This window comes from Acartia tonsa, chromosome 13 (assembly GCF_053477335.1).
Source record: "Acartia tonsa isolate MP-2025a chromosome 13, ASM5347733v1, whole genome shotgun sequence".
Lineage (NCBI taxonomy): Eukaryota > Metazoa > Arthropoda > Copepoda > Calanoida > Acartiidae > Acartia > Acartia tonsa.
In genome coordinates this window covers 42,081,728-42,108,019 of record NC_137272.1, presented here as the reverse complement: position 1 = coordinate 42,108,019, position 26,292 = coordinate 42,081,728, and the positions used below count along the sequence as shown (strand labels likewise).

At 31.8% G+C, this 26,292-nt stretch overlaps 1 protein-coding gene across 2 annotated transcripts in view; it reads right to left on the bottom strand.

Annotated features, from left to right (window-relative positions):
• LOC145304577 (sestrin homolog) overlaps positions 1 to 26,292 on the bottom strand; it is a 394,235-nt gene that overhangs the window by 42,631 nt on the left and 325,312 nt on the right. For both annotated transcript variants that reach the window (XR_013874139.1, XM_080146494.1), the window contains exon 2: positions 12,797 to 12,946. Coding sequence is in view for 1 of the 2 variants with exons in the window: in XM_080146494.1 (XP_080002620.1) it covers positions 12,797 to 12,826 (30 nt within the window). In the remaining variant the exon portion in view is untranslated. The remainder of the gene's footprint in view (positions 1 to 12,796; positions 12,947 to 26,292) is intronic.

Here is a 26,292-nt window from a genome sequence, read left to right as displayed (position 1 = left end):
TCCATTCCAATTTTTACAGCAAGGTCTTGAAAGGCTTTATCTCTAAATAATGTTTTTTTTATTGGCTAGGTGCAAAACTGACCATTAGTTTACAAATTCGTATTGGACACAAACATAATTTCAAACATAGAGACTAATTAAGAAATTTTAAAAGCAACATATTAAAATATCTTTTTTATATGAAATACCTTTGTTCTGATAATCTTATAATAAGATCAGAAGTGTTGTTACAATAAACAAACGGCCTTTTAACAATTGATCCATTTACATCTTGAAAATCACAAATCTCGGAAGAAAAGAAAGCATCAAGTTGTAACTTTTGATCTCTCATGTTCATCTAAATTATTATTATTAATAAATCAGAGAGTAGGGATGGGCAATTTAAAGTAAAACCGTTTTTCTTCAAGTTTCCCTTGGATCAAAAACATTAAAAGGGTTAACAAACAACTTTACAACCTTTGTTAAACTAACAAGTTTTGGGGTGTGTTTATAGTGTGATAATAGTCATTTCTCGCATCGTATTATAAACAGCTTTCCGCGGATATAGAATGTAAAATTATAAGATTAAAACCAGTTTTTTAGACCCCAGGTACCGAAGGCACGGGCAAAAAAATGGTTTTAATCTTATGATAGTACATTTTTATTTTCGTAGAAAGCTGGATATAATACGATGCTAGACATAGTTTTTTCATATGGATGAGAACCGGTGCCTATCCACCGGATTCGAATGAATACAAGAAACTTTATATTCACATATTTCCTATTTTATGTTGCATAAAAAAGTCAGTTAGAGATGAAAAATACTACACTACAAAAAATAAAACCTACAAACTTTACTTTAATTTCAAAGTTCATAATTATTTTAAAAACTTTTTATTTCTACCTTTCCTATTTTCCTGTTAAGAACAAATACTTATTTTTGAAAGTTTACAAAAGTTTCACCATGCTGTAAATGTTTTTTTTTACAGTGTAGTATATGTATAATTATAATTACCTTCGCTCCAGGTTCAACTGACTTCCTTCCAAATTTCAATCTAATATTTTTCAACAAAGTTAACGTCTTAAAAAATATACCTATTGTCAAATGAGATTTAAATTTTTACAGACTTTTAAAAAATATGGTTCAACTAAAAATGTTACGGCACGTTTTATTTAAAGTAAAGTTAATCATAATTTTAAAATGTCAATTTGAATTTATGTAATCTTTTGACAATATGCCTGTTTGTTTGAGAGCGAGCACTCTTTTTGTATTGCTGATATTTCATTCAAACTTAGCTGAGGACATGAAGCACTTTTTGACTGTGGCTGTAGTTTCAATGGCATTCCGCCTGTATCTTTTCTGAGACTAATGTATCCATCATGTGAAGTTTTGAGTTTTTCCTTTATTACAGAACTCGAAAAATGTTCACTGGTCTAAAAATATACATAATAAATATATTTCTTTTATAAAAAATATGTATATTTTAATATTACTTTATATTTGCCTTAGAGGTTTAACTAAAATTAAGAATTTTAAAGCCAAAATCCAATCAAGAAAAGCACATCCTATTATATAAAGTAGTAAGCTTTTTTTTGTCTGTAGCGCAGGATCTCTCTAACCGCTGAACCAATTTGGTTATCCTTAACAGGAAAGCTTCTTATAGGTCCAGGGAAGGTTTTTAACTATTTTTTAAACCGCCCCCCACCCTAGAGGCCTCTAGGGGCGTAGCCGCTAGTATTACAAATAGTAAATTAAAAGGTTCAGTAAAAAGATAAGCAAAGCTATCAAAAATATTTTACCTTCTCATCAAGCATATGTTTTAAATTGTTTAGTTTGTTTCTTGTACTCTTGCACATATCATTGCTATGCGGGAACCCTTTCTTGATGAAACTGAAACACTTTGCACACAACTTTTCTATTTTATTTACAACGGGACGACCAGGTTTTGTTGGTAAATTTTTTCTGAATATCTGCCATTCATTTCCATTCATTCGCCCTCGTAAGCAGACAGCACACTCGCATTCAATTTTTTGAGTTTCACTAATTGTTTGTCTTGTGTATCTTCTAATGTTTTCATACTGGCTTGATATTGAAAATGTAATTTCTTGTCCTTTTGAAGCTTTGAGTAAATCAAAATGGCATCTATCGCAAACACCACAAGGCAGTCTCTCATCACTTAACAAGTAGCCCTCTATAACACAATCTCTAATAATTTTCTCATACTTCAGGTTAACACACCTTGATGGCTTTGAACCTCTTTCATTGAAGCAGACACAACACACATTTTTTCTTAGGCTTAAATGATCTTTTTTTTTGTTGGGCATGGTAGAGAAAAGGCTTTAAATGACTAGGATTCTTTGAATTCGCGGATTTTTCCAACTATATTGGAAGATTTTTTTTACCATTAGAATTTAATTAAATAAGAAAGGTAGATAAACATACACGTATATACTGAATAACCATGCACATGTAGATTTTAATGAATTTGATTATACTATTTACATTTACATTATAGATACAAAACCATACGATGCATATTAAAAATGTTTGTTATAATAAAAACTAGAGGAGATAAGCTTTCCATTGGTATGTATAACATTTTTTTAGGATAATTATGGGCTGAGCAATAACAGTTTTAAAAAGCCTACCCTAACATTTTTTACCTTATTTTTAGAGGATTTTAGGTGAAAATGAAAAAAAAATATTTTGCGGATTTTCTCAAAAAGCCCCCAATAGAAAATTTGATTTTTACCTTTTCCAGTATACCAAGACATGTGACTTTAAGGCTGTGCAATCCGCTTAAATGGGTATTTTCAAAAACCTGGAATTTTTTTAGCCTACCCGTGTAATATATTCTACTAAGACATATAAAAAGATCACTACTCTAAGTACTATACTAAATATTTTATTGGTCATTCTTTGTTGTTATGTGTATTTTGTTGTATAAACAGTTTGAAGTTCTATTAACTAGTAAATGATATCTAAAGTTGTGTTTATGAGTATGACAAAAAAGTTTTTGCCATATATAACATGCAACGAAGTTAAAATTAAAAATGAAAAACTCATTTTTTAAGGAAAATCCCTGGTCAAATCTTTTAATTTTAATCAATAACTTTATATTATGCACTACTACCTTATTTAAAAAAGAAAAAACTTACAGTTCACTATTTTTTTTCAAATACACTTCGTGAAACTATCCCTTTAATCTTATGATTTTTATTTTGATATCCGCGGAAAGCTGTCTATAATACGTTGCGATAAATAACTAATATGATTTTTAAGGAAGTTTGTCCCTAGTCTCTGGTTGCTAGGGACAACTTTACCATGACTGAGACTAAATTAAATAAAGCTTTAGCTGTTTGTTGCGAGCGTAGCTACTTAATATGTAAGTTTGTCCATCAATTCTTAACTTTTACCATATGGTATGCATTACGTTAACATATAACTATCGGCTGCTCCCCTAGCATCTAGGGGATCTATCTATATTCAAAGGGGTATAGGTGGGCAAAAAATAGCCTAAACCATACCTAGACATTTTCTTCTAAAAAAAAGTCTAAAACCATCCCGGGATCTATAAGAAGCTTCACTATAAAGGAGAACCATATCAGTTCAGTGGTTAGCAAGATTCTTCTCTACAGACAAAAAAAGATTGCTAATTTATATAGGTAATAGGATTAATAATAAAAAAATTAATATTTTCAACAAAAAAATGGTTTAAACCGTCATAATGAACCTTCTGGTATTTAAAAGTATCGAAGTATAGATAGGAAAAAGGAACTAGGCAAAGTGAAATATTTTTATATGCAATAATCCTATCCCTTACAGGACAAAATGACTAAAAATCAACGTAGCATTAAGTTTTGTGTCCCCTTGTGAATCTATATGCTTTTTATCTACGGCGGTCTCGCTTCATGGACAGGGTAATGGAATATAAATTAAGCTTGCCCTTTTTTTTGGGGGGGGGAGGGGGGTTGTAGGGGGCAAATTGTTTCTATAGAAAAAGAACAATATCTTCTTAAACAGAAAATAGTACCTACTAAAGGAATATTATGACATGTTCAGTAAATGTCATGTTTAAATGACAAACAAGCAAGTTATAATAAAGGGGGAGGGAGGTAGGTTGTGCTTAAATTCCGTAAAGGTGTGAGTTTTAAGGCTTAAAAACAGTAGTAGAACGAATCACTAAATATGTGAATTCCTTATTGAAAAAAACAATAGACAAAAGTATTAGGCATTGAAAAATATTTAGTGAATATGATCTTTCTACTAGGTACTGTGTTTAAGCCTTAAAACTCAAACCTTTACGGAATTTTAGCACAAACTACCTACCCATTAAAAGCAAGTTAAATACCTAACTACATAAAACAAATATATTTGAATCTATATGACTGTCCATTTTGTATAGCCAGCCTAGTAACAAGAAAATCAGAGAAAGGGTAAAATATAATCATACCCTTTCATATTTGACTCACTCTTATTATCTCGTAGTGCTCCCCCCCCCCCCCCCCCATTGAAAATAAGTTGTTCAATAATCAAGACATATCTTAGGTGATATTTTAACAGAGTAGAATCCAAAATACTAACACACAAATTTTAAGACGTACATAACATTATCATAGAGTAGCTTTACTACTAAAAAAGTATTATAAAAATCTGCAATAACATTTATATAACTATACTGTTATATTTATGACTAATACTTATGTAATTTTCCTATACAAGATCAATTCCTTTTTTTTGACCAGGCGATACAGAAAAAATGTATTTAAATTCTTTTTACTTCCTAATTCTAGATATTAAGAAAAGTCTTAATACTGAAGCAGCTGGATGTATGTCTAACTGTTAAAGAGTATGTCCAGAAAGAGCTCGTAAACGGCTAGACTAAGGGTCTACAATTACAAGAAAAAATTGGGAATTGGTCCAGGTTTAAGGCTATTTTGAAAGTAACGTTCTATATTTGTATAATTTTTGAGAAATACAGAAATATGTAATACTATTTGATACTAATAGCATAAAAAAAACGGTTGAACAGTTTATTTCTCTTCCTAAATAATATAAATATTGTATTAGGGGAAAAAAGTGAATGAATCATTATGAATTGGGGTCAATGAAAGTAAAATAATTTCATGTATTTTTTTCTATTTTCCTCAAAGGTGAGGTTGGAATTTTCCAATATATGTTATTGGGAAGGACTATATGTATATTATATATGTTCATTTTTTAACTTAAATGTTATATGGTAACCGCTGAACCGATGTGGTTCATCTTTTGCAGTGTAGCTTTTATTTCACTGGGGGAGTACACCAACCAATCGCCACAATAAAAAAAATTTACTTAAGAAACTCCAATTGAAATTAGAAAATCGATTCCTCTCCCCCCCCCCCCCCCCTCCAATTTTTAGACAGAAAGACGATCAGACAAAATATTTTTGAACAGGCAAATCTTTACAAGTAATTTCAGCCGTCTATCTCAAATAGAAACCAAGTAATAGTTATTTCTCGTATCATATTATAAACGGCTTTCCGCGGATATAGAATGTACAATGATAAGATTAAAACTAGTTTTTTTAGCCCCGTGGTGCCGAAGGCACCGGCTAAAAAAACTAGTTTTAATCTTATGATTGTACATTTCTATATTCGTAGAAAACTGGATATAATACGATGCTAGACATAGTTTTTTCGTATTCATGAGAACCGGTTCCTATCCACCGGATTCAAATGAATACGAGAAAAAGTATTATACTTTTCTAAATTTGTAAACAATAATAGTAATTCATAAAAAATGAAATACTGGACCAACCTAAAACACAGGTGTATGTGTTCAATATACTAGAAAAAAAGATAAGATTTGCTATGTGGAAAAAAAGTATTTATGTATACGTGTTTTTCTCTAACGAACATATTAATATTTACTAATGTTTTTGCTAGCTTTTCATAGTTTAAATGTTTCAAAGTTCGCTAGAAAAAGTTTTGTAATTATTGATTTAAAAATCGATATCCCATTTAACGCGATTGAGTTAAAGGGAATTGGAGTGTGCATAGACTTCCGCATATAATCGATTTCTCTAACCGCTGAACCAATATGGTTCTTTACAATGCAGCTTTCATAGATCCTGGGAACATGAAATAATACGCAGGGATCCAAAGGGATAAGACAAATCATATTTGCATAGTTAATCATAATCGCAAGTAAACAATAACATGTAAAAAAAATTGGAATGTTAAAAGAGAGGAGAGAATGGACTGTTTATTACACTAGTCCCAGCAGTTTTATAATAATATTTTCTTATGCGTTGGACTAAAAACTTTGGGGACTTTTTGATTGGTTGATTCATTAAGTTGAGTGTTCAAACATTTCAATCACTTATTTTAATCTACAGAAGGGATAATTTTGTGTATCATCATTGGGGATGTACATAAAATTATCGGCCATTGTCTTATCCCTTTAGATCCCTGAAATGTTAAGTGAGGCAATGGTTAAGGGGGAAGTTTGTGCTGTTGTAATAATCAGCGGTTCTTAAGATACTAAACATTTACGGAAGTGAATGAACATGAGGGAATACAAAAGGAGGGGAGGGGGGGGGTCTTTTTCATCTGTCCTTTTTTGGTATGGTTTGAAATTAATATCTAGTTTTGTCAAGGGTAGAAATTTGATTTGAAAGAAAGAACTATAATGCCTCTCAAAAATTTTTGCCAGTTGAAAATAATGATTTCTGAGATTTCCAAGTATGCTGTTATCAACTTCAATAAAGGAAACAAAACTTTTTGCATTGTACTAGACAAAGTTTTCCGCGGATAGTAAAATACAAATTTTATTTCTCGGGGAAATAGTTTCTACGACACGACACATGTTTTTTCAGTATAACACAGAACAAGTTTTATTCTACCAAAAAATTAACGTCTTAAATATCGATTAGAATTTCTATTTTGATATTTAAATAAATTAAATAATGTTCCTATATTATAAAAGTTATAGATATGATATTTAATTTCTAGGAAATAAATGATAACTTTTAATTTGAATTATCAGAGTGAAACACGTGTTATAATTAAGGTCTGTCCGTCTGTCTGTACATCTTTTTAAAAGAATTTCTTAAAGCCCACACTAGGGATGGGAATCCGTCGAATTTTTGGGCCGGATTCGGATTCCGGATTCTGAAGGAATCCGTCAAAAAAAGTGACGGATTCTTGCGGATTCCGGATTCGGATTCCGGATTCTAGCAGTATTTTAAAAGGCCGTCCGTCACAGAGGGATAGCTTTTTTTTATTAATTTAACACTATGTTACTTGGTTGAAGCCTTGATTTGTTTAAAGTGTTAAAGTGTTAAACATTTACATTACATTAGTAATTATTATGTACAGAAAAATTTAAGAGGGAGTTGTAAGAAAAAACTCAAGACGGTAATTTTAGCCTACCAATTTAGAATCCGGAATCCGCTATAAAAAACGGATTCCGGATCCGGATTCGGATTCCAAAATAGGCCGAAAATTGGGCGGATTCCGGATTCCGGATTCCCATCACTAGCCCACACACAATTATACACAGATACACACACACACATACATGTGTAAAAAACTCTTTTTGCTTGACTATTTAAACTTTGTTATAAGGTAATATGTATTACAGTTTGCTGTACTTTGCTACGTTATTTAATGAATACAACTGTCCTTGTTTTTACATAAAATAGTATTTTAAAGAACCCTAATCTATAAATAATAAATATTAATTCTATTCATAAAAACTTTTCCTTTACTTACTTCTTTTTATGTAAAATAAAATTAAAAGTTTAATAAAGAAAAAGTAGTCATGCAATTGTATCATTTTCGATACGAAAAAGGTACACTTTAAAGTTGATAATGCATAGATAGTGATATATTTTTTTGTTTAAATAAATAGAAATATTGTAATTTTTCGTAGGCTCTATAACTGTTAAACCGATTTCAGATTTAAGTCTATGATAGGTTTTTAGATATTTTCGAATATAGAGCTCATAGATTAATTATAATAGGAGCGTAGCAGCCAGTTTCATATAATATTCAATAAAAAGACTTCTAAAGGCAAAGAGTTTTTTTTTTCGATTCCATATTCATATCCTCCATAAATGTGTATGCAGATATGATTAGTAGCTTAATAATAATCAAATTAAAAAGCAATTAAACTAATTTATCTTAATTCTGTTGTAATAAAGTTATAACCATTATATTCGTGTACAAAATTATCTTAATCTGTCTAAATTAACTTTATTTAAAGCTAGGACACACTTTTCTTATTCAAATATGGTTGCTATTGGACATATTGATGAAAAATTTATTTACAGCCCTGAGGTGGATTCTTAAATAAATAAGGGTCACTGCTCACTGGAAATGCAAAATTGTTTCTGTAAAAAATCCTCCAAGATACATAAAAAATCTACAAAAAAAAATTATAGAAGATTTTATTCAATTTTTGTAGATTTTTTATGTGATTTTAGAGGATTTTCATTGGTAAGGTAGCGATGCAGCGCCCCTAATTCTTTTTTTTTTAAGAATCCACCTATGTATTGAAAAATTATCTAATTTTAGAACTAATTCTTCCTTCGTGAGTAAACTGATTTTCAGCTATATGAGAATAGTTCATACAATATGGCTAAAAAATTAGTTTTAAAAGTAGCAAATTTAACTTAGTAGCCTAAACATTATATTAGTTATGTATCGCATCGTATTATAAACAGCTTTCCTTCGGCATCTCGGGACTAAAAAATGGTTTTAATCTTATATTTGTAAATTTTTATATTCGTAGAAAAATGGATATATTACGCTACTACTATACATAATTTTTCAGTAAGGCTGAAAACCGGTTATAATCCACCGGATATTAATCGGTTTGGAAACGATAATTGAAAATGTTTTCCTATAGAAAAAGAACCAAAATGATCCAGCGATTAGCAACATCATAAAGGACAAAAAGACATACAAAAATAAAATATAACAATCGAATATGCATTTTTGGACTAGCAATTATGGGTGAATTGAAGTAACGTCTTTTCTTCACCTCAATTCATCTTTCCCCTTTTCTTTTAATATATATATGTGCATTCTATTTTTATATGTGGTGTTTCAAAATAGTTTTTAGATTTATTGTAAGTTTTCTTTTGTTAAAAACAATATGTTAAAAAAATCTTTTATTTAGACAGGTTTAAAAAATGTGGACCTCACTTTTCCTATTTTTTGTTGGTATTTTTAAAGAACCACTTTTGTATAGGTATCTTTACACCTATGTATAGATAGTATGTTATTAATATGGTCCTACAATGAAAACAGTTTTTCAAAATAGCAAATATATGCCTTTTATTTCATTTAAAAATATATAGAACAGGGTCCATTTTCATATAGAACTAAAAAAATAATAAAACGAAATAATATATCACTAAAAAGTGTAAAATATTTTCGTTGTTTTGAAAACTAACAAAATTGAACGCTATTATAAATCCACGAGATCTGAATATTGATTCATATTAACCTCAAGTAGATAGATAGATAGATAATACATAGATGGATAGATCTAATAGATATTCAGATGGATGGCTATTAACCTTCTTATCGCATGATAAATCTTATTTCAGCATGAAATTCTAACTTTAAATCTTGCTAACATAAAATTCATACTTTTTGAAGTTCAATAACTGATGTTTTGAAGGTCTTAAGAAACAAATAAGCATAAAAAGTTAAACAAGTTTACGTTCGATTAATGAAAAAACATTGAGATATTTAATTGAGAGCTCAAAAAATTATTACAGATGATTCTACATGTGGCGGCAAAATAGTTTTTATGTAGATTTCTTGAATTTCAATTTTGGTAGATTTTCATAGTTTTGTTTTGAATTATGTAAGATTATATTTATTTATGATATGCCTTTGGTTAGGCATTTCAAATATTTTGTTTACTTAATGAATTTTTTTTATTTTATGTATTACTAGCGGCTACGCCCTTAGAGGCCTCTAGTGGCACTTTAAATGTTTTTTTTATTTCAAATATCTAATTTGAGTTATATTTTTGTCTATGTTGCGTTCAAGTATCTACGCAAATGCAAGAATATTTTTAAAAACCGATTTTTTGTGATTTCTATTAGGAGGATGGTGGTACCCTACCCCAGAATATTTATAAACCTTCCAGGGACCTATGAGAAGCTACCCTGTAAAGGAGAACCCGATAGGTTCAGCGGTTAGCGGGATCCTTCGGTACAAACATACAGACAAACAAACAAACAGACATCTTGTTACTTTATTATAAGGATGAAACAAGGACAATTATGGCCATAGGGAGCAAACAACATAAAATACATTAAAATAAATATACCTTGTAGTATTAAAAATTTTAGGAAACAAACGCATTTTTTAAAGACCCAATTTATAGAGTAGTAATGCTTTCAATTTATTTTTAAATCAACGTCATAGACAAAATTAATTAATCATCTAATTTTTTCTTTGATTTTTATACAATTCTGTACATTTTTAATTATTAAATAGGCAGGTTAAATTATTTTAAAGCCGTTTTAGAGATTTTAAGTGATATAATTGTATTTAATCTTAAATAATGTGTCGTCAAAAACGTAATTACTTTTCAGTCTATAATAAACAACATTGCAAGTATAACCACAAAGGCCTTTATATTTCTTATAGTCACAACAGTGATTTTTTACAATACAACGAAAGAAAAACCGAAATAACTTTAACAAAAACAAAAAACATTAATAACATTAAAATTCTTGGGCTAATAGAAGATTAAGGCGGTTAATGCGTTGTCAAAGTATTCAATTTACCTATATATTTCTAAAAAATAATTTTCGTTTTGCTAATTTTAATTTTTGCAATAATGTAAAATATCCTCGAAAATAACTAGAGCGCTAGAGAAATATATATAGAGAGAAAACAAGGGAATATTGAGTTACAGGAGGGAGGGGGTTATTCTGTACAGAATCGAGACTCTGATTCGGGGAAAGGGTCGTTGGGTGAATATGGACAAAAAACGGGGTGGAGGGAAGGGGTCATGACATGACTTTCTGGGGAAATTGAACCCACAAAGAAGATGAAACAAGGAAGCGAATATATAATAGGTAGATAAGGGTGTGGGGGAGGGGGGAGGTTACATAAATGGGAACATGAATATCTCTTGATTGGGGGGGGGGGGGGATACTTAATGGCAATATTGTCCGTCCTTCAGACAAAGAAATCTTTATGGCAAATATTTTTATGCATATGCTAGTAAAAAGATATTTTAAAAATTAGATTAATAGAACGGAAATCTGATTTAAAACGCACTTGAAATTCATAAGCCTACGACCCCCCCCCCCCCCCCCCCAAAAAAAAAGGGTTTAACAGCTTCCCTTTAAAACCTATGACCTTTAATGAACAGGATTAAACTCTCTAAAAACCGAAAGTTACTAGATTACAAAAGTGGGTGGGGGAGGGGGTGGGCGGGGTTAAAATCAATTAAAGTGAGAATTCCTTTGAACTGAAAATCATACATATCTTTCTATTAAATAATGTCTACAGTTCTTACATAACAATAACAAAGCATTCATTAGGACTAAAAAGACTAAACTTATAAGGGAAAGCTAAATAAACAAAGTAGTAAGATGTCTAACTGTCCGTATGGATGAAACCTAAGTGGACTGGTTGGGCTCTTGCTTTTCAGGAAATATGGCTCCTGATCATATGCAGGATTTAGGCAATTTCTGGGGGGAGGGGGGGGGGGGGGTACTGTGCATCGATAAATCTACCATACAATCTAGTTTTCTTTTCAATAGCAATATCCCCGACAAATATATAGATAGGATACAAAATAAATATTTATTTGAATAGGCCCTAAAAAATGTTATCAAAACACGACTAACTTCAAATTATGGACAGGGATATGTTACCTCAAGAAAAACTATTTTGACTTGGCATTTTTTGGCCTCCTTGTTTTTAATAAACATGCTGTTTTTGTTATAAAAGAGAAAAGTTACATTTTTTATTTCATGTGAAATCCCTGTCCCAGAAAGGCCTTTTTTAGATATTCCAATCACTTTTAATCTCGGTTGCAAATCTAAAGCTGTCGATCCAAAATGAAAAACTAATCAGACAACTTTTTTTTATATAGGCGGACACAAATACTTTTCTTTCATTCTTTATACAGTTAAAATCAACATTTTTTGTTATGGATAGGAGACTATTATCTCCCCCCCCCCCCCCCCTCACCAAAAACTTTTAAAGCTTCCCTGATATTCTAGAAATAAATAAAAACTAGGGGGGGGGGGGGGGGGGAGCAGCTCCATGAAATCAGGCGATTGGGCTATTTATGACATATTAAGTAAAACATATACACATTTGTAGTTAAAGGCGTGCGGAAGGCCAGGTGTCACCCCCAACCCATAAAAATTTAAATTGAAACGGGGTTCCTTTATTTAATACCTAAAAAATCTCCCCCCCCCCCCCCCACTTTATAACACAACGCACGCCACAAAATTCAATATTATTAAAGGATATATAAAATAATATATCCTTATACTAAAGTAACAGGATGTCTGTGTGTCTGTACCGAAGGATCTCGCTAACCGCTGAACCGATCGGGTTCTCCTTAACAGGGTAGCTTCTCATAGGTCCCCCCGGCCCCAAAAAACAAAAATTTTTTTGTTACTTTTTCTTTAAAAATTTAAAATAAGAAATTGGGTTATTAAATTTGACTATCTCCTCCTCAAGTGCCCCTAGAGGCCTCTAGGGGGCGTAGCCGCTAGTATTATATATACAGAATTAAACAAATTAACTATAAAAATATTATATAATGTTGTTAACTCACCTTATTGAAATCTTGACATACTTGTGCCATGCTTTTCAAACTGATCCTTGGGGTTCAAATATCCTTGCTTAGCTCACAAAATATCACACAAACCAATTTCTCTCTCTGTATGTATAGTATTTAGATATATATATAATGTAAATTTTGTCTGAAAAAAAAGAAAATTATTATAAAAATGACTAATTTATATTCGTAAATACATAAAATAAAACTAAATTTCATATTATAACCTTTAAATATCATAAAAATACAAAAATGAAAGTGCTTCAATCAAAATTTCACTAAAATAATTGTTAACAAAGAGAATCAGGTGATAGCACTCCACTTTCAGTAAATTGCATTGCTCGACTGAGGAGAAAGGGCTGCCGTAACACAAATTTAAAGTAGCCGAATTTTAAATGTTTTAAAAAAGGATTTTTAACTTTTTTTTGTTATATTTAATTTATTTATAAAAACTAGAAAACACTTTTAAAAATAAAGTTATGTTTATAATTTAATTATTTAAAAATTGAAGTCGGCAGCGCTGTTTGTCAGGAACAGCCGGTAATACGACAAAATCAGCTGATTTTACCACCCGGATTTTTTTCTGCATTTTTCGAGTAAAATTAGATAGCTTTACCTAATATAGATTTTATTTTTTTGAATAATCACATTTGGAAATTATTTTGAAATACGAAAAAGCTATCAGTTGTTTTGGCATGAAAAGCTAAGTTTTATCAGAAGCGAAAAAATTCGACCTTCATCGATTGTCAAAAAGTTATTTCAATTTGACGTTAACTTTTGGTTTGGGCATAAGGCAACTTTTAAAACTTCAACCAACTTTAGGACGGCCTTTCAACATCTTAGAAAATGGCAAGGATAAACTTTTGATGTTGGTTTTACTTGTATTTTGCAGTAAAATGGCCTAAATTGTGGATTATAGCTGGAAAATTCCATATATACAAATCGAGAGTCTCAGTATATAGAGAATTTGGCCATGCACGGGTTACGAGAGAGGGACGGGGAGAGGGTAGGGAGTCAGGTCAGAGGGAATATGAAGGGGGGGAGGGGGAATTGGCCGAACTCACTTAGCAACAAACAAAGAAGGATGGATGAACAATATAAAGGCTATAATTATTTATACATTTTGAATAATAACACCTTATTTTTGTAGAGTTGGGAACTTCTTTATATAGCAAATAAACGTACCACCTTCTGTTTCCATTTATTTAAACTACATTTACTAAGAAATTGGCTTTAAAAAGGATTTTATTCGTTAAGATTATTGACAATTATCATATAAAATAACTTTTATTTGTTAATTCTGATGATGGTAGCTGAAAAAAGGATTGTGGAAAAAAGTGTTGTAGATTTGTACCTGTCAATGTCTTCTCTCAATTGATACGCCTCTATATTTCAAATTGTACAAACAAACAAGTCCATGCTATTGATCATGAAAGGGGAAATTTATGTACAAATTGTATTCGTCATACATTTAATTGCAAAATTTGATGGCTCACAACTAGAACAAACAAAGTGTCAGTAGCGCAGCAACTATAATCCTGTGTATATATAGTAACAGGATGTCCGTGTGTGTGTGTGTGGAGCGATGGATCTCGCTAGCAACTGAACCGATATGGTTCTCCTTTACAGTGAAGCTTCTTATTGGTCCTGGAAAGATTTTAAACTATTTTTGGGGCCGGTGTCTTCACCCCACTGCCCCCCAAAATATTTTTTACTCTTTTTAAACTCAAATTTAATTAATGAGATCAGGTCAACTTTTCCCTCTCCTACCTTAAGTGCCCCTAGAGGCTTCTAGGGGGCGTAGCCGCTTTTTGTATTAAAAAATAAAAGGAGGATCTGGTTATAGGTAAATTGACATGCACAAAATGCAGATAGGTTTCGTGAAATATTTTTGGGTGTATTAGAATTTAAAAATTAAAACTAATTATAATAAATCATAAACCTTTGATGAAAAGAATATAATACTATCAAAGATCAGCCGTGTTTGAGATCTGAAGGAACAGACATTCTCTTTTTCTTTTAAAATTTAAAGTAAACTTTTTAATTTTTTATCTCAAAAAATTTTGAATATAATTACAGTATATATCTAAATGAATATAATTAAATATTTTAAGGGAAACATTATTTTTCAGAAATTCAGACTAATAACAATTCTACAAAATTTAACCTCCTATCCAGTGGTATGGATATGGCATCTGAAAAAAAACTGTTTTTCTCAGGAAAGGAGAAATAGAACACTGGACTGTTATTCATGAACTGGTCCCCAAAGTTTTATAAACAAGTACTCTTATTTTCTTGAATCTGGAGAATTAAACAAGCAGCTAGTGACCAGTCCAAACATTTCCACTAATAATTTGATGTACATATGGGAAAATTTTGTTAGTTATAATTGGGGGTGTAAGTTAATCAATGCAATGGCCGAATGTCTTATCCCGAGTCAACTGTTTGGTCCCGAAAAGCCAATTAAATCATCAAAAAATGGTAAAGTGGGGTGTCAATCCCCCCCCCCCCTATCCACTTGAAATTAAATTTTGGGTGACCTGCCTTCCTCTTTGTCACACCCAAATGGTTTCACACACACCTTGTAAATCGCTGTGCAAGCCACTGTTTTTTTCTCAGAGTGTCTTTCCCTGTCCCACTTTTACCATCCTCCCCTCCCTGAATTATATTCATTAAAACTGTGCCTAGGAAACCATTACTTAAATTTGGATGGATCAACATATAACAAGGATCAAAACATCCATAGTTCTAATAATTAGGTTTGATTATATTGGGTTCATAGTAGCCCTGCAGGGTTTGTGCAACGCAGGTATAGGCCATATAGGGCTAAGGGGTCTCAGGGGTCTGGTATAGAGGAGAAAAAACCTTCCCCTTATTTTTAATCCATTTCCAAAAAGTGTGTGTTGGGAGTGGGGGGGAGGGGGTTGAGCCAGCCATGCAACTTTAGGGAAAGCACCTATTCTTAATAATCAATAAATATGTATAACACAAATCCTTATAATAAAGTAACAGAATGTCTCTTGTTTGTGCCGGAGGATCTCGCTAACCGCTGAACCTATATGGTTCTCCTTTACAGTTTAGCTTCTGATAGTTCGTTGGAAGGTTTATAATTATTTTAGTGGAGGGTATTACCACCCTCCAAAGAGAAATCCCCTCCCCAGTTTTTTTTACTTTTTCTTTTTAAATCTAAATAAAAAAATGTCGAATTCAACTCCTCCTCCTTATTTGTCCCTAGAGGCCTCTAGGGGCGTAGCTGCTAGTTATTTTGTATAGTAAAACAACGTTCTTTTACTCCAATTTTATTTATCTTTACCTTAAGTTTTATGCTTTCACAATCTTAAGAAAGATATAACATAAATTAAATACCTGTATTTTGTATACGATCGTCGATCATAGAGCTGCTCTGCTTGTAGAGCCATTACAAAAATTTGAATGTATGAAAAACATGTATAATAATAATAAGCTTAATTACATACGTGTTTAAATAATTTTTCTTAATGATGACCAAAATTCTATATTACCCAATTTTGGGTCGAGGCTTTTAAAAACATTAGGCAGTGGCGGTTCCATTAGGATGGCGCTGTTGTATATTGTTACTAATGGCTGAGGCCAAAGCCTCTATGAACATAATTTTGGTTGTGGGTAGTAGATAGTTTTAATTTTAAATAGTTTAGCAAAAAAAACATTGTGTGGAAAGGGGAAAGATATTTTTGGACTATTTTTCTTAAATTCTGGAACCCCCCTCCTCAAAAAAAAAAAAGTCAAATCATATGTATTAAAGCTTCGAGCGATCTAACTCCATAGTAAATAGTAAAAAAAACTGAACCAAAGGGCAAAACCTAAAAAAGCGACTTGAATTAAAAAATTTAAATTTTCAGAGAAGCTTCTCAAAGAATCCGGCCAATGTTAATTTGGCCAGCATTATTACCCATATTATTATCCCGAGCAGTCAGAATGGACGTACAGATTTACAATTCCCGCATTTTACATTTATCCTAATTAGAAAGTAGGTGAATTAGGAAGGCAGCTGCGAACATTTAGGTGGTTTTGGTGGTTTTGGAATTAATAGAAAACAGACTGCAGCAATACTAAAAAAATGTTCACCGGCCAGTATTTATAAGGATGACTAGACAACTGCTAACTTGGCTCAAAAGGGAGGCTTACTATGGATAATGCCTCAAAGAATATAAGGGTATAGTACCTTTCATGACAACGCCTCTTAAGGGGCGTTTCGTCGTATTTTAAAGGTACCTTTTAATAGGTTATTTTAGGTTAGGTTAGGTAATTGCCCCGCAGGGTTTAGCAATTGGCCCTGCAGGGTTAGAGCCCCCCCGCAGGGGCTAGAAATAGGGGAAAAGCTATTGTGAAAATACGATGAAACGAACCTTAAAAGCCATTGTCACGATTGGGATTATACCTAAATATTATTATTTGTTAGACAAAATGTTTTTTATGAGATATTTTTTATCAGGGCTCAGCAAGCAGACATTCATTTATCTGAATTGTCTGCAATAAAGCAATGCCGCATATTTTTTTTTTTTTTTAAGCGAAGCTTTTCTACAATGAGTGTCGGCCTGTCCGTGCATCCTTCCGTTCGGAAAATTGCTTTTGTCATTATTTTAGGCATGTTAGAATTGTTCTATTGATTTTAAACTTTGCGTAGTGATTCATTATGTAATCAAATTATCTAATTGATCTGATTTTTAGAATATTGATTCATAGGACAATAAAGTACAAGTTATAAGCAAAGCATCTCTATAATAAAAAAATGTAAGTATGTCCATAAACATTATCCTGTATTTAGTCAGTTTTTTTAACAAAATTACTTAAATTTTGTTTCGACTTTTATACATTTATATTCTGCGTTTTAGTTCTGACACTCTACCAATGTTAATGTTTGTTTATCCTACCGTTTCAAAGTTTTGCTTTTATTGATGTTGTCATCCTTGTTTTATAACTGAGTAAGGCTGCATTTTGAACAAAATCATGAACAAAAAAACTCTATTTTTTATACTGAAATGCGAAGGTGTACACCCCTGTCTATTCCACCTCTTTTGTATCAAGTGCAACATTTTTTCCCAGGAGTATAGCTACTCGAGAATATGTCCTAAATAATTAATATAATTTTTTTAGTAAAAATATCTTACATGTTAAAGAAACTGTAATTTTCAATGGCAGAAAAGTTGCAGGTAACATAAAGTTAAAGTTAAAGTTTACAAATATAGAAAATTCAAATGAATAACTTAGAAAAAACTACAATAAAAAAGTACAGAATAGAACCAGTTCTCATCCATACGCAAAAAACTATGTCTAGCGTCGTATTATATCCAGTTTTCTACGAATATAGATATGTACAATCATAAGATTAAAACCAGTTCTGTTGGCCTGTGCCTTCGGCAAAACTGGTTTTAATCTTATAATTGTACATTTTATATCCGCGGAAAGCTGATTATAATACGATGCGAGAAATAGCTATTATCTATTTTCTTTGAAAATTTTGCTTAGCATTTAGCTATGCTGTTATGGAAGTTATCCTGTTTATTTCTCTTTGCTTTGGTGTGCCTTTTATATTAGGAGCCATTAAGCCTAGCTCTAAGCTGTTTTATGTCAGAGAAATAGAGACTTGTATATCATATAATTTAAATAATCTAACCAGAAGAGCTAGCAGGGATCTAAAGGGATAAGACATTGATTTATATTCATCCCAAATGATGATAAACAAGATTACCCCATCTGTAGGTTAAGATTATTGGTTGTAACGTTTGGACACTAATAATTTTGAAATAACCAATAAAAATTCAATAAAAGTACCCAATGTTTCTGAGCCAACAAATAAGCTAAAGTGGTTATAAAACTTTGGGTACCATTGTATTAAACAGCCTTATGTCCCCTTCCTCCTTGGTCAGGAAAGAAAATGAGAGATAGAAAGAGAGAGAGAGAGAGAGAGAGAGAGAGAGATAGAGAGAAGAGAGAAGAGAGAGAGAGACATAGAGAGAGAGAGAGAGAGAAAGAAAAAGAAAGAAATAAAGAAGAGAGAGAGAGAGAGAGAGAGAGAGAGAGAGAGAAGAGAGAAGAGAGAGAGAGATAGATAGATAGAGAAAGAAAAAAAGAGAGAGAGAGAGAGATAGAGCGAGAGAAAGAGAGAGAGAGAGAGAGAGAGAGATAGAGATAGAGATATAGATTGAGATAGAGATAGATAGAGAGAAAGAGAGAGAGAGAGAGAATGAGAGAGAGAGAAATAGAAAGAGGGAGAGAGAGTGAGAATGACCTTGTCGAGCAAGCACAAATAATACATATTTTTACTAAAACCTTTATCCAAAGCAATAGATAGATAGATGAATATATAGCTACGAGCAATCCTGGGCCCAATTATACAGATTTTAATGGTAGTTTTACCTTTAAATTGCCTTTCTCATGTACTCTCTATCTATCCATTATTAATAGAATATACAGATATGGATAGATAGACAAAATGGCTAGAAGGCAGAAGAGAGAAGGATGAATAAATATTTATATTTAACAATTTAATAAATTTTTTAAAAAAACTTATTGAGTATCTATCTATTTTTCTATTTAATAATCTATTTATTTAACTATATTCTTAAGAATATATGTCTATCTATCTAATTATCTATCTCATTATTCAATTTATCGACATATCTATCCATTTGAACTATCTGTCAAGCTATCTATCTATCATTTTATGTATGATAACTTGGATCTTACACTAGATTGTCATGCTATATAATAAAGTCTTTAACGGGCTGAAATGACGATCACCCCATCCCCCTCCTTTACCCCCTCCTTTACCCCATCCTCTTTCCTCCTTCTGGATAAATGGCCCGACCAATAAATGCGGGGGGAAATTGCAACCTAAATTGACGACAATTTTTCTCTTGTTATATCATCCACGTATATTCTACATCCATTTATCTATCGAACTATCTATCTAACCATCTCTGTACATATTGGAACATCCTATCAAATTTTCTATCTATCTAAAATCTAATTTATCTATCTAACTATGCAACTACTTATGAATTCATATCACATTTACTCCATACCCCACAAAATTTACACAAATTGTTTTCTTTATAAATCATTTTAACGCTACAATTAGCGTTAAGAAATGACAATTATGTCCATAAGTAGCGCAACATAAGTAGCATAAAGAACATAATTATGCTTCTTTTAATCCTCTAGCAAGGACGTCATAGGGGAGGGGAGATTCTATCCCCTTAAAGGGACTGTGAACAAGAAAATTTTACGTTCACACTCCCTTTAAAATAAATTTGGATTACTGTATTTATCTCACCCCCCCCCCAAAAAAAAAACCAATTCAGACGATACGATATTAGTTATAGATTGGCTGCGCTACTAAAAGGAGTTTTTTGAATTGCTTTCTAGGATGTATTTGTTTAGTTTAAGTTAGGTTAAGTTGGATACATCTTTAAGCAAGCTATGACATCATAAGGCTTGCGCTATGAAATTTTTCATATAGCTATTCTTGTAATAAAAAAGTTTAATATTTTTTTGCCAGTAATAAAAATTGTTTCACTTCATACATAGCAAAAAAAACTATCTATTTATCTGTCCAGTAATGAAGGGATAGGCGAATAGACAAAAATGATAACCTTCTTATTTATAATTAAGACGAAGCCCAATCTGTCCTGCTTTTGACTCCTGTGACGTCATAAAAATGAGGGATTATCGATCTCTTTTTTAGGGGTTTTCTTTCCCACTTCTCCTCTCATCTCCATCATTTTTATGACGTCACAGGAATCAAAAGTAGGACAGTCTGGGCTACGTCATAATTAAACTTACAAGTACCTTTGAAATTTATTATTAATCCCAGGAGGGAGAGGATAATAGCAATAAAACTAATCCACAATTTTCTTTATTCCTATACTAACATATGAAAAAGGTTCCAGGACAAACGCAGGAGTCTGAAACGTCGGAGTGTTAAAATATTAATTTGATTAAGTATTTCTGTACAGATTAGGTTTGGTTAAGATAAGAATGTACAAATAAGCCCCCCCGCAGGGGTTATGCATTTAAAAAACCTAAAAGATGGTCTGAAATTGGTCAGGTTAGGTTAAGTGTCCACTCCGACGTTTTGGACTCCTGCATTTGTCCTAGGACCCATAAAAAAGCAGAACATAATAAAATTTGGGGAGATTTTAATTAGTATTTTTTAATAAAGAGTAAAAATAATATTTATAAATGGATGTAAAATATAAGTGGACATTATGACAGAGGAAAAATTGTCATCAATTAGGTTTTCCTTGTCATTTTTTGGTCAGTTCGTTCATCCAGTGGGAAGGGATGGGGTAAGAGGGGATAGAGATCTTTATTTTAGCTCGCTTTTGTAAGATCCAAGTTATAATAGATCTATTTTCATATACCATGAAAAATTATTTTTCATCAATTTCCATATCCCTGTATCCTTGATTATATCTCTGAAAAGTTGTAAATAAATTTAAATCTATAATTATTAATATTATGGGCCTCACTCCATACTTTATATAAAGCATTTCCCACGAATTATAAAGTAATAGGTTGTCTGTTTGTTTGTGTGCTTATTCTTATGTCCCCTAATATTTCCAAAACAGCTTAAAAAAATACTTTATGAGATACTAGCGGCTACGCCCCTAGAATCCTCTAAGAGCACCTAAAATGGGAGGGAGAAAAGTCGACCTCTTTTCTTTTTTCAATTTTAGTAAAAAAAGTTAAATTTTTTTTTATGAAGTGGGGTCTTTTTTGGAAGGGCAGAGATACCCTCGCCCAAAATAATAAAAAAAAACTCCCTGGACCTGGACCCTGGATAGGAAGCTTCACTGTAGAGGAGAACAATATCGGTTCAGCGGTTTGCGAGATCCTTCGCTACAGACAAAAATAGCTTACTACTTTATATAATAGGATTGCAGAATAGTTTTTTATCGCATCGTATTATAGACAGGATTCCGCGGTTATTAATATGACAAAATTTTAAATTATTATTAGCTTCATGATTTTTCTGTTAATATTCATGGAAAATTGTCTGTAATATGATGTTATACATGAATTTTTAGCATGGCTGAGAACTGGTTTTAATCTAGCTGATATTATTCGATTTTGGAGTGATACTGGAAAAGATGAATCTATATTCTATCGTACCATTCCTGTATTTCTAATGATTATGAGTATAAGAACAATGATGGGAGTATACAAAGTAACCCAACCTAACATTTTCACAAAACAGCTATTTTTACATTTTGTTAGTTAGTTTATTGATTTTTCTGAAACACCATACATGAAGGTTGCTCTTAGTTTAAGGGACTGAAATCTAACATTTAAGATAAAACTGTTAATTTTGGCTTAGGTTTTTAGGAAATAAGTATAAACGTTTTTTACGTATTGTATTATTTTGTCGTTATTAATCATTAGTTTTAAAATTTTTGTTATTTTGTAAAAACAATTTTTCATCTTTAATTTGGTAGAGCTTTAAAAATAATTTTTTTCTGTAAAAATAAATATCGACAACGGAAAAATAACCTACAAAAGTTATTAGATTAAAATTTAAATTGGGAGGGTCGTGATACCCGCCCCCAAAATAGTTAAAAATCTTTCCAGGACTTATAAGGAGCTACCCTATAAAGGAGAACCCGATCGGTTCAGCGGTTAGCGAGATCCTTCGGTACAAACAGACATACATCGACTTTGGCTTCATCTTCTTACATTTTTGCGGCACCACTTAATATAAATAAAAAGCATACTTAATGGAGGGGCGAATCAACCATTTTTTTTCTATGTATAATTAGCCTTTTCCTAATCTTATCAAGGAGGGGTAGCTATTTTCAGCGAAAAAGTTTATTTCTTGTTAAATGACTTTTTAAAAACAACTCAGAATTAGATAGTTTTAAATTCATTAAGCCATCTAACGAAAATATCCTATGTGTTGATTTATAAACAATTCCTCTTAAATAGTTTAGAAAGGATTAAATCAATTAGTAATCAATCGTGTTTTAATGTATATTTTGTAATTTAATCATTCTTTCTAATTTCCAAGCTTCGCTTTTAATGATTTTGTCTTACTTGTTATTTTTATTATTTAGTAGCTTAAAAAATATAATTTTTTTTACAAATTGTCACAATTCTTTGGCATAATGTATGTATGTATTTGTTATATACATATGTACATATTTTAGACATGTAAAAACTATACATGTAATTAGGGCTATATGACTGTGTGATTAGAGTAAAACACTAGAGGGAGAAAGGGTTAAATAACTGAATCTTCCCATCGCAACCACCTTGTGCTTGGGTCATTGAAAATCAACCAATGGCGTCGCTTATATTAACACAGCCAAGTAGCAGAAAATAATTTAGAAAAGGTCTTTGAAAAAAGAAGGGAGGTAGTTGTCTGTAGAAAAATCTATACTATAGATCTGTTACTGTATGTGCTTTGCAGGGAGGGAGAAGACATTCGACATACAAGTACCTATGATGTCATCCGTTGACTTAAAAATTACGGGAATAGGATTAAATCTTTATTGGCTGGAACAAATTAGCAGTGTCCAAACTTTTCAACCATAATTTTACTCATAATAATTAGGTATTTGTATCGATTATTCTATGTTGGCTTATCCCGTGGTGTGTTGTATTTTAATAAAAGAGATCTACTGGAATAAAAAAATTGGTCGAAAAATTTATGTACATCCCCAATGATGATACACAAAATTACCTCTACTGCAGATTAAAATTAGTGGTTGAAACGTTTGAACACTAAATCTGACCAACCAACCAATCAAAACTGATTAAAGTCCCTAAAGTTAATATTCTAAGGAATAAGAAAACGTAATTATAAAACTTTGGGGACTAGTGTAATAAACAGCCCATTGTCTCTAGATAAACCTAAGTTTCATACCCAGCTGCCTTTCAAAGCACATGTAATTCAAAGATCTTATTAGACAAAAAGAATGAGAAAAAACATAATAGCATACTATTCATAAAATAACAAGGATGACAACGCCAATAAAAGCAAAGCTCTTAAACGGTAGGACAGCACAAACTTTTGTAGTGTGCCAGAACTGAATAAGCAAAATTTAAATGTGTAAGTTTTGACAAAATTGATCGTAAATTTGATACTTCGCTTTTATTATTGTAAAAAGTTGTGCTAGGACTCAGATTCTAAAAACATATAGAATAATAATATCCCATAAGAATTTGTTGTCAAAAAAGAAAAAAAATCTACCTTCTGGTAACAATTATAGAGTTGCTACGCTCTAACTGTTATAGAAATCATCCTGCAAAGTTTGAAAACGATAGGACAATTCTAACATGTCTAAATCAACGAAAAAGGATATCCGTTATCTAAACGTTACGGACGGAGAGACAGACTGACGGACTGACTCTAATTATAGAAAAGCTTCACTAATTAAGCTAGTAGCTGAAAATTGAAAATTGAATAATTGCAACACCACATATCATAAAATTTGAGAAATACTTAATATGGACTTTCTGGTAAGGATTATAGATGGTTATAGAGTTTGAAATTGATTTGACGATTTTAACATGACTTAACTTAAAATTAGAGCTATTCGTTGTACTTACATAAATAAATTTTCATGCCATTAAAAGTAAAATTTTGCAAAAAGATTTATTACAGCAATTTTAAAATGCTTTTAGATTTATATCAAACAGGGATAGTTTTTCTGAAAATGATTTATGATGTCAAATTTTGGTTTGAAAAAATTTAGGTTTAGGATAGCCCCACAGGGTTAGAGTCTCCGCGTGGAAAGGGTTTCTGTGCTCCATTAAACGGCCAAAGGATTATTCAATGTTGACAGGTAGACAACAATAATGGTTTATGGTTTCGTTAGTGGAAGCAAGTACTTCCAATCATCTTTTTTTGGAAATAGGGAAGGGGGGGGGGGGGGTGTAAAAATTTTTAAAAATCAAGTGCTTTGAAGCATGGTGCGAAGCAACGAATTCTTTTATGGCTTTCAATTGTAAAACTTTCAAAAATTCTGGAAGACGTTTAGGTAAGGAATGGGGTAAAAACAGATATATTTTCAAAATTGGACGTCCCTGGGTTGAAGTTGAACGATTTTTTTTTCAAAATGAAACATCCCTCCTTGGATTTAGATCCCCAACATAAATGTTTAGCTTACGTGCAATTAATTACACATAACAAAAAGTGCGCATATAATTCAGCCAATCAAATTCTAGAATTTGTATGCGTTTGGTTTTGTCATTGTTTCTATGGTCGATTTCTCTTAGGTAAAAACCTTCTCTGGATTTATGAAAAGATTCCCCTGATAGAAGAACCCTATCTGAGCTGGATCTTTAAATCATTTTAGTGGTGCGCCAGATCAGGGCGATCCAACTTTCCACCAATGAGAGCACAGCATAGTATGAAATGCCGCGCTGTGATTGGCTGAAATATGGCGCACCCCGATCTGGCTCACCACTAAAATGATTTAAAGATCCAGCTCTGCTCAGTGAGATCCTTCGCTACAGATAAAACAATAGACATTTAAGTGATAATGAAGTTCTCAATTATTATTAAACTTTTAAATAGCTTATCTTCACGTATTTTTGATCAATATAAATTTTTTTTAAAGGAACAAAAATAGCCATTAGTTTTGTAGTTTTGTAAGAGCACTATGACAAAAAGTAATGTCTGGTTGATTTCTTATCTGCCTACCAAACATTTTAACCCCTGCTAGACCTTGTGACCCCTGCAGGGGCGTATCTTGTAAGGGTTAGAAATAGCTTTATTCAATAATATTGTAAAAATTAATTAGGACCGTTGAAACCATTGACTTAAACGTTTCTTGTTCTAAATACAAACAAGGATGACAACATCCATAAAAACGAAGCTCTGAACGGTGGTACACTTGTAGAATTTCAGAACTAAATGATCAGAACATATATGTATATAAGTAAATTTGTTTCCAAATTGCTTAAATAATGTTTAAGTACATGCTGTGATTGTATTTTGTACTTTGTTGTCCTAGGAATCAGTATTCGGAAAATCAGATCAATTGGATAATCATATTACATAAAAATCAACATTAAAATTGCTACGCTGTCTAAGTCGTACAGGAATCACCATACCAATTTGGAAATCGATAGGACAATTCTAACATGTTTAAATTAACGAAAGGACGGGCCCTAATTATAGAACAGCTTCGCTTTTAAAAATGAGGGAGATAGGGAGGCGACAATAAACTAGAAATTTAACCTCCTCCCCCCCAACTAAAAATGCTCCCCTACCCCATCATTTGTTTTTAAGATTAAAAAAAAGAGGTGGGGGATTTTTTCCCTAGTCTAACCCTACGGATTAGTTTTGCGTGCATTGTCCTTTCCCCGAATTCCTGAATATAATGAACCCTGTTTCATAAGGATTCAAAACGGAAATACCAAACTTCTAAATTTTAAAGGTTTAGTGATTAGATTTTTGTTTTAATAGTCCACCATCTGACGACAAATTTTTATTAAAAGCGAAG